Source organism: Esox lucius, chromosome 3, assembly GCF_011004845.1.
Source record: "Esox lucius isolate fEsoLuc1 chromosome 3, fEsoLuc1.pri, whole genome shotgun sequence".
Lineage (NCBI taxonomy): Eukaryota > Metazoa > Chordata > Actinopteri > Esociformes > Esocidae > Esox > Esox lucius.
Window position 1 is genome coordinate 7,793,579 of NC_047571.1, and position 9,438 is coordinate 7,803,016.

General features: G+C 46.6%; 1 protein-coding gene across 2 annotated transcripts in view; it reads left to right on the plus strand.

Annotated features, from left to right (window-relative positions):
• LOC109614565 (enhancer of polycomb homolog 1-like) overlaps positions 1 to 8,196 on the plus strand; it is a 32,942-nt gene extending 24,746 nt beyond the window's left edge. For both annotated transcript variants that reach the window (XM_010882608.5, XM_010882599.4), the window contains 11 exons: positions 2,220 to 2,426; positions 2,662 to 2,810; positions 3,042 to 3,192; positions 3,279 to 3,443; positions 3,649 to 3,738; positions 3,868 to 4,016; positions 4,142 to 4,497; positions 5,404 to 5,507; positions 5,686 to 5,827; positions 6,047 to 6,410; positions 6,716 to 8,196. In XM_010882608.5, coding sequence (XP_010880910.2) covers positions 2,220 to 2,426; positions 2,662 to 2,810; positions 3,042 to 3,192; positions 3,279 to 3,443; positions 3,649 to 3,738; positions 3,868 to 4,016; positions 4,142 to 4,497; positions 5,404 to 5,507; positions 5,686 to 5,827; positions 6,047 to 6,410; positions 6,716 to 6,788 — 1,950 coding nt within the window. In that variant the 3' untranslated portion in view covers positions 6,789 to 8,196. The remainder of the gene's footprint in view (positions 1 to 2,219; positions 2,427 to 2,661; positions 2,811 to 3,041; positions 3,193 to 3,278; positions 3,444 to 3,648; positions 3,739 to 3,867; positions 4,017 to 4,141; positions 4,498 to 5,403; positions 5,508 to 5,685; positions 5,828 to 6,046; positions 6,411 to 6,715) is intronic.
• Positions 8,197 to 9,438: the final 1,242 nt, after the last annotated feature.

The following is a 9,438-nucleotide window of genomic DNA, read 5'->3' on the forward strand; positions in this document are numbered from 1 at the left end:
GAAGGGTAAATACAGAAGCCCCCGCCATGCGTTTTGTAGGGATGCAACGGTACAGTGGGCCCACAGTTCGGTACACATCGTGGTTTGTAAGTCACTGTACATACTGACACGGTACAGTTTCAGTATGAATGATGTCATCATGCTGGAAGTGTTTCCACTCGATTAGCCGACAGTGGCAAAGCAATGCTTGCATCCTGTACTTTGTTTATGATCATCTTTCCCTCGCCATCGTATTGAATGCTGAATCCAGTGTTCCCACACAGAGGATTTGAAAGACTATTTGTTTTGTTTGCCCTCTCCATGGGGCCAGGATGTTTGTAGGTCCCTAGTCTTAACATAAGTAATTTTCTTGAAATGAAAGGCTTTAAAGTCTTAAATTGTCTTATTTTGTCTTTTTAACAGTCTTAAAGTTGTACATCCTGGTTGCGTTGTGAAGAGGTGATGTATTTTAGCTCTTGTTGTGCACAGTAAAAAAACATTTTCAGTCAGAATGTCAGATGTCAGCAAGACAGTCGTGACCGCTGGCTGCTTTTCTCCCAGCACCGTTGTTTATGAGGTAGATGGCTAGCTAGTTCCAAGCTAGGGAATTTAACTAGCTCCATAGTGGACATTGGTTGTTAAATGTCCCGCAAGGTACCATGGGAAAGTGCAAATTCAATCAGTTGTTGTTGGTCAAAAGCAACTTTGCTTTGTGGTGGAAATATGTTTAAGGGAAGGAAAGAAAGCCCACTTTCTTTTTCTTCTATCAAACTTGCCGCATTTATGGGAATTAAATCTGTGGAATCCCATATAACGTGTGAGAAGAACAATACGCTGCAAAAAGCCTCTAACAAACGCTTTACATTTCTGATTTGTTTGGTCGTATTACAGACGACAATCCCGCAAAGGCTTACTGCTCTAACAATAGTTGGTACTACAGTTGAATGATGTCTTATGTCTCTTATGTCTGAGCCACCTGAAAGCATGTTGCAATTGAGTATCAAAACTGTTTATTAGAAGATCTGGGAATCACAAAATATGACATCACTCATCAAGTTTTGTAATTAATTCCAGTCAATATTATTGTTGTCTATTTTCCTTGTTTAATTTTATGTAATTTGATTAACGCATCAGAGCTGTAGGCCAATATATTATAGCGTAGTTTTTTTCCTCCATCCTTGCCTTGAAGCCACATTATTTATCCCCCTCTCTCGTCTTCTTTCAGCTGTAGGCTACTTGGCTGTGCATCTTGCGCTCATCGTGTCTTCACGTTCATATATTTATATTGTTAGTGACTTAAATATGTTAATAGTACAAAATTTCACACTGATGTACCCTGATGTAATCAACTTTTCGCCAGTCATATTTGTCTGTCTTGCGAACTCTATAAAGCAAAAATCTGTGATTCAACTAGATGTAATCTGAAACGTTAAATGTTCTGTGGATTGGATGTAGTTTAGTTGTTAAATTCTATTTAAATATTTTGACATGATTGGGTGTAAAAGAAAGCTAGGTTCCACTTGTTTTTCATCTCCGCGACGTTTGGACCAGTACGTCCTGTATGCAATGTTGCCAGATCATTGGCAGTAAACCGTGAAATCCACACAAAAGCTATATCCTATTCAACTCTATCTGTAAATCAATTTGTCCAAGCACTTTAAAAACAGACCAATTGTGGGGGAAACCGATCCATCTGGCAACACTACCAATATGGAAAAATTGGCAGTGTATTACGGGTAGGCTATTTAGCATATGAGTGATTTTATTATTATTTTTGCCATGCCATCACAGAGGCGCCAGCCCTCAGGAGCCCCTTAAGGGCCTGGGGCCCCAAGCAGCTGCCTGCCTTACCTGTTCACAAGCTGCACGTCTGGTTCTGCGGATCTGAATCTACAACATGCCTGTAGTCTGCAGCGTAATAAGCATGTTTTGGAAATTATAGGAAAATGACCGGCATATCGTAACGCCCCCTACAGTTCACATACTGAACTGTAGGGGGCGTACCGAATGATTTGATAACATACTGTGTACCGTTGCATCCCTAGCGTTTTGGGAGAGGAGGGTAGGCTAGAACGGGGTATCACAGCATCCGAAAAGCATGTTCGAGTGGTCTGTCTTCATGCACCACAAACCTACGTCAGGAATGGGAAACTTCCAGGTGGTCTTCCATCATGAGGTTTGGTTCAGGGCTGGTCACCTCTCAAATGTGACATGCTGAATTTGACCCCGCCCCCAATTAGACGGTGAGTCTACAGGAGGCCAAGCTGCTTCTGAAGGAGGACGATGAGCTGATCAAGGAGGTGTTTGACTACTGGACCAGGAAGAGGAAAAACAGCACGCACGGCTCCTTGCACCCCACAGTGAAGCAGGAGAAGAGGGATGGCTCCAGCACCTCAGATCCCTACGTGGCCTTCCGCAGGAGGACCGAGAAGATGCAGACCAGAAAGGTAGGAGGCCACGTCACACAATTGAAGGCCACTTCGACAATGTTCTCACCAAGAGTCTCTTTCAGCGACCCCCGTTAAAGTGAAGTGTTTGCTTTGTGGTAAAGTCTGTTGAGCATTCTTTGTTCAATGATAGGTTGAGTGTCTTAGAAACTGGCCTTCAGTGTGTTGCCTTGCCCTACATGTTTTCCGTTTCAGCTAAGGGGTGGGTTAATGACCAAATGCCTCCTCCCCTCAGAACCGTAAGAATGAAGAGGCAGGCTACGAGAAGATGCTGAAGCTGCGGAGGGACCTGAGCCGGGCCGTAACTATCCTGGAGATGATCAAGAGGAGGGAGAAGAGCAAGAGGGAGCTTCTGCACCTCACTCTAGAGATTGTGGAGAAGAGGTGGGTTCTTCAAGGGACTCAACCTTTTGAAGTTAGGACGGGAGGGGGCCGGCCTTCCTTTTCCCTGGAAATGTGTGTATATATATTGTGAAATGTGTATATAAATGGCTTGGATCAGTTTGAGACTAGATTTGCACACTTCAGTTGTCTGTCAACACTGAAATATGACAGAGATTTGAGGGATTTGACCGTTCTGTTTCAGTATTGACCTTTGGCCTTTTGCCCTCTTAGAAACGGTATGTCCGACTTTGGCGGTGAGATCATGGCTGAGGTCCTGGCCCAACGGGCTCTGGCCAAGCCTGCCCACATCATCCCCCTGGTACCGCTGACCAACCAGTATCGACACCAGGACCACATGGACCTAAAGGAGTACAAGTTCAAGGTAAGAGAACCGGTGAGGACAGAGGTCAACATTCAGTGTCTTACAGGTAGCAGGCTACTAAATGCTGTGTGTTTGTCTTACCCTAGCCGGAGAAGACTGAGGTGGTCAGGCAGAAGAGGAAGTACGAGAAGAAGCCCAAAGTCTTACCCCTGTCGGCCGCCGCCCCCCACCACCCCGGGACCCCTGTGTTCAACGCCAAGGACGTCCACCAGTATGACTTCCCCAGCTCTGACGATGAGTGCCACTCCCAGGTAGGCGTTGCCAACTGACCTGAGGGGATTTGGCTAGCAGGTTTCAGATGGCAAAGGGTCAATTCCCTTTGTCACCAGTCAATTCCTCTCGCCGTTCTCTATAAGTGCTTACCGCTTATTTTGGGTTTGGTTCATGGATGTGTCTGGGGTTGTCAAAACTGGCCTTGCTGCTGAGCTGTGACTGAGCGGTCTGTCCTTTCTCCAGATTAACTCAGGCTCCTCTGAAGCGGAGGAGGAGAACGACCCCGACGGTTCCTTTGCATTCCGGAGGAAAGCAGGCTGTCAGTATTACGCTGTGAGTACCATAACCACACACCAGCGAGCTTTTTTAAAAGTGGTACACAGTCTTTTCTAGTCCCTTGAATACCGTCCAACCATTTCCTGTATTTCTTCCCGTTCCTAACGGCTACCCGTCCTTGTCCAGTCTCGGTTGGACCACGGGGGCAGCTGGCCATGGGATAGCCCGTCCGAGGGCAGTCTGGGAGACGCCCGCTACCGCTACTGCCTCACCACTCTCACTGTGCCGCCACGCTGCCTGGGCATGGCACGCCGACGCCTGGGACGAGGGGGCAGGTACGTTAACGCTGAACGCCACACTGGGTTAGGAACCCCGGCTGTGTCCGGAATCAGAGTGATGGGTTTGAATAGCATGAACACGTTGCTAATGGGCTGACGTCTATTTTTCTTTTTTTCCTCAGGGTTTTGTTGGACCGGGCTCATACGGACTTTGACAATGTGTTTCATGGGCTGGACTCAGAAATGCTGGACCTGCCCGCCCACTCGCCAGTCACAGACAAGTTTGCAAGTACCTCACCAACAAATACCTCGGCCAGAACTTTTTCTTCCTCTCCGGACCTCAGTCAGATCCTGTTAAACATTAAGGCGAGCCGATGGCGCCACTTTAGACCCCGGACACTACCACTAAACGACGGGGACGATCCACTCACGGATCCCTTGTTCAGGAGGCGGAGCATGGGGTTCCGTAGAATCACCTCTGCCCTGGTTAGCACCGCGGGGCCCCTTCGAGGACCGGCCCCGCCTGCCCCCACTGTTGGTGAGTAGGGTTATCACATTCAATGAACAAGAATGCATATCACAGCACTGCCACACACACTCACTGTCTCACTGAATGCCACTGAATTCTGGTTTGTTCTGCCTGCTAGTTAGCCAACCTGACTTTGGTAGAAGGCGTTTGCGGAAGATAATTGGAAATGTCTCGGAGTGTGAAATTCTGGAAGGCTCAGTTTCTCTTGTCCTTTGCTAGCCGCTGTGTGAGGGTTGAATGGGTCTCTTGAATGGAACCCCAAGCCCTATGCGGTTTACTGTTTGGTTAAAGACTTGACTATAATTCAGCAGGCACGTTTTGATGACCACTGTGGAAATGTCAGTTTCTTTAGCATGATTAATCCCATTTCTTCCCCTCAGATGTTTGCTGTAGTGTTTGGTATTCACAGGGCATCCTCTTTCCCTGGCCAGTGATAGCCAAATAGCCAAAATCGGTTGATAGCTATATTCATAATGTATGTTGAAGGACTCCATAGGGAACCCTGCGTTGAATATTAAGTATTGGGTTTGTTCCAAACGGCTTCCTATTCCCTGTTTAGAGCCCTGGTGGGAAGTGGTGCATGTAGGACATTGTTGTTTAAGCCATTTGACAATGTGTTGATTGCATGACCTTTTAAAGGTGGACAGGGTATATAATGTGCGATGTCAGGATCATATGATGACTTCAGTGGTTTGGTAACTCTGGTCTTTAAAACCCGCATTTGAGCCAATATTCCGTGAATTCCCGCTCAAAGTCGTGCTCTCAACTTTGATCGGATCTGTGGAAACGGTCTGAGGCTTTTGTGTGAAATCTGTGGCCAATCGTGTATGGCATTGCGGCGTTAACCGGTGCAGTGTCACTGAATGTGCATGGTGTGTGCCTTGTGTGACCTGTTCTTTACGGTGTCTCGGCCAGCATTCACCCCCCAGCAGTACCAGCAGCACCAGGAACAGCTGGCCTTGATGCAGAGACAGCAGCAGCAGCAAGCCAACAACTCCGGCACTGCCAACAGCACACAGGTAAGTCACACTTCATGGTCTTCTGCTTTCTAATCCCCCCCACCTCATCTCAACGAACGCTTATCACATTAATGGACCGGGTCCTAGCTCAGGCGCTCCTACTTCGTCTTTCCTCCTTCATCCATTTCACTTTGTTCTTTTGCTCCATGCCGATACGCTCCTTGCCTTCCTCTTCCAGGGTTTGGTGTCCAAGACATTAGATTCAGCCGGCGCCCAGTTTGCTGCCTCGGCCCTGGTGACCACAGACCAGCTGCTGGCCTTGAAGACCAAGGACGAGGGACGACCTGGCGGTGGAGTCAATGGCGTCCTCCCACCGTCCGGTAAGGCTGTGCCAAAACCCTGTCGGGTGTAGATAAAAGTAGTGCTTGATAGAAAAAACGTGTGCATAGCTGGAAGCTCTGACTGAGGTCGGCAAGCTAAATGAATGCAGCGTGCAAATGAGCTCTCCGGTTGTCCCCATACACCTAATCTTAGACATGTTAGTGCTTATAAAAGTGTGATATTTTCTAACTCCCCCCCCCCCCCTCCCCTTTCAACAGGTGTCTACAAGAGCCTGCACCTCCCTACCACGGCGTTCCTGTCGCCCTCTGCCCCTACCTCCGCCCCGGTCACCGCCACTAGCCCCGCCTCCCCGTTCCTTTTACCTGGCGCCAAGAACACCAACGGCCCCCCCCACGCCAACGCCGCCAACTCGGCCCCCACTCAGGTCCTGACGGGAAGCAACAACAACAGCGGCAACCTCCGTCTGAGCATGCCATCCCCCGGGACGGCCCTCACCAAGCGCCAGATCCCCCGGACGCTGAGCCACGTGGCCGTGTCGCCGTCTGCCTTAAAGCTGGCCACCGCTAACTGTCAAATGCCCAAGGTGTCCGCCAACACGCCGTCCATGGACATGGTTTCTAGGTGAGGCAAAGACACTGGGGGGAGGGTGTGGATGTCGGCCGTGTCAAAAGGGGCACCTTTTTCATAGTGCGCTGTTGACCCAGGCTGTGGCGGGGTTGCGGGGGGTCATCGTATGGTAATAGTCCCGACGCGGCTTTTCAGTCTAGAAAATGGTATTAGTATTCAGACAAGCTAAGCCGAAACCGCCGCTTCAGGAAGAGAATCTACCGATCGTTCTGAGACAATATTGTCGTAGGTATTTGCTGAACGGCCTCTGATAGATGATTTCTACCCCCCCCCCTCGTATGTTTACCCTCTGCCTCCAGGGAAAATCACGATCAAGACAAGCCGGCCCTCGGCAGTATATCGGACAACACAGTGGCCATGGAGGTTACGTAGCCTCAGGACGCTGAGGGGACTGTGGGGGCTCAGCCGGAAAACTCATTTTAAGGTGCTATGCATCGGCTAGAACGGCTAGCGGAGTACATGCTCGCGGCACGCGGCGCTTGGTCTCCACGGTAACTGTTGGGACTTAATTGCAATGCTCTTCACAATATATTTTTTTTCCCCCTCCCATTTCCTATTTGTTACTGTTCATAAGATATCAACGTCTGTAAAACGAATATGGCAATTATATGTACAGTACTGCATTATTTGTAAAACCCTCCCCCCCCACCCACATTATTTGTAATACTCTTCCCCCCCACCCCCTTGTATATAACATTACTTGAATACAGAACTTGTTCATTTGTGATGTTTTGCACTTGGGATAAACAATTTAAAAAAAGACGACCTGCAACTGTTGACGTGGGTGTGTTGTTCAGCAGGGCGTGTCATCATCACTTGGCGTGGAACCTGCTGTTTTTATCTATTTATTGTGTCGTGTTTACAGGTTTTTCTTTTCATTTTTTTTCTGTTTGTTTTCTGTTTTTGTTTTGTTTCGGGGTTTTTTTGTACACTGTTCTGTAGTCAATGTGTCTAGGTAGCTATGAACTTCTGTATTTTATGTAGAATTGTGAACGTATCCAGGGGTTCCTCACTTGCAGATTTCCTTGTTGATTTATTGTATCACGTGGCAACAAACGGTGACATGCATTCAGATTTGGCGGATTGATTTGAGGCATCAGGTTGTCAGTCAGTGGGTATTCACTTGCTAAAGCTCTTCCATTTGAAATTGTTCCTGAGACAAGTAACAAAATCGGGATGAAGTCTCTTCCCAGAAGTCACTGCTGCTTTCCACCTATCTAAGCACTATTCGTTTTGATTTAATGCTGCTTATATGATTTCAGACTCCGGTGTGTTTCACATCAGAGGACCTTATTTTTTTATCTTTTCCCTATTATTTTGTGAAAAAGAAATGTAGTCCCCCATTTTTGATAATGATTGTATGTTCCTCTTTGAAAGGCTTCATTCTTTTGTTACTTGTTGATGAAAAAGGGGAGAACAATGCGGTAACTGCTCAACTACATTATCATCATTCCAGTTTATACATAAAAAGAAAATGTATGAAAAAGACAGATTATTTTGCTTTTAGAAGAATAATTCTCCAGAAGGCTGTGAGGCTGAGATGAAACACGTATCGGGTGCCTTCCTTTGGAAACATGACCTCTCTTCTGTGAAGAGTATGGTACTGAACAAGGCTACTAGTTAGTTTTCTTTGTACCACAATCTGAATGCCCATTCCAATGGCATAATTTATCCATGAGGTTTTTTTTTTGAGACCCACAAAAAAAGAAAGTTGGAAAAAGAATCCTCCTGAATTCTCACAAAAAAATAAAACCCAGGGCATTATGTGTTTGGACCAGTATGTCTCTTGTTTTTCTCTTCAGTTTTGTTGTGCTCATGGTAAAACTAAGGAGGAGTAGGTAGACATTACCCTAATCTTGGCTCAGGTTTGCATTTCCCCTCTTATGGTTAAACTATTGAGTACAATATTTTTGATGTAATTCTCTTGAGCAGGATCAGCTGGTCATGGATCCTCTGCCATTAATTTTGTTCATTACCAGTATAGATCTACAATGCTCTTTACCCTGACTTTGCCTTAACAGGAAAGCTAGTTTTCCCCTATTTGTATGAAATTCTAATTAATGTCATGGAAATTTGCGAACACTGGGCTGTTATAGGACTTTGGAGCCCCTGAATGGTGTTGCGGTTAAGTCACTGCTTCTCAGTTACCAGTGTTATTGCGAGACTGGGGTTTGAAATCTGCTTGTGGTTTGGTCTATCCCATGAAAAGCGGTACAAATGGTCAGCAACATCCGAGCACTTCTCCTTTGCTGAAATAATCCATCCACCTCACAGGTGTGGCATATCAAGATGCTGATTATACAGCATGATTATTGCACAGATAATTAAGCTGGCCACAATAAAAGGCCACTCTAATATGTGCAGTTTCAATGTATTGGGGGGTCCCAAAGTGTTGCGTTTATAATTTTGTTCACTGTAAGTTGGAATCTGAGTATTAAGGAAGCCGGGTTTTATTAATTTAGCAAAATGTGTTTTGAGTCTAAAGTTTCTCACTAAGAATCTTTCCATTTCTGTTTGACTTGGGAAGGCTACCCTGGGTTTAGTGGTGCTGGGTGCATTGGGACTTCAAGACACTTATGCCCTTGTCCCAAACAGCACCCTTGCTTATTTATTACATAAGGATCTAAAGACCAAAATTAAGTCACTAATATATGGCCAGGAGGCATCATTGTAACGTCAAAAGTTATTCTTGTGTCTTGAAGTAACGAGTAACGGTAGAACAGAGATGGGCATTCATTCTGTATGTATCGCAGGCTTAAATTTCACTTTGACCGCTCTCCTGAAGTCAAAGTACAAATACCTTTAGGGCTGTAGGATGTGTGCTAGTTTGATATATTTGGGGTTTGCGTGCGCCAGCAGTGACGAGGCTATTTCCCTCATCCCCTCACCGGAGGCTGAGCACAGCTCAACGGAACTTCACTGACTCAACGACTCAGCAGCAGAGAATGAGAAGATGAGGACAAATCACGCGTGTTCAAACCAGGTAAATGGGTGACTGTTTATCATCTCTCCTGCTGCTCTC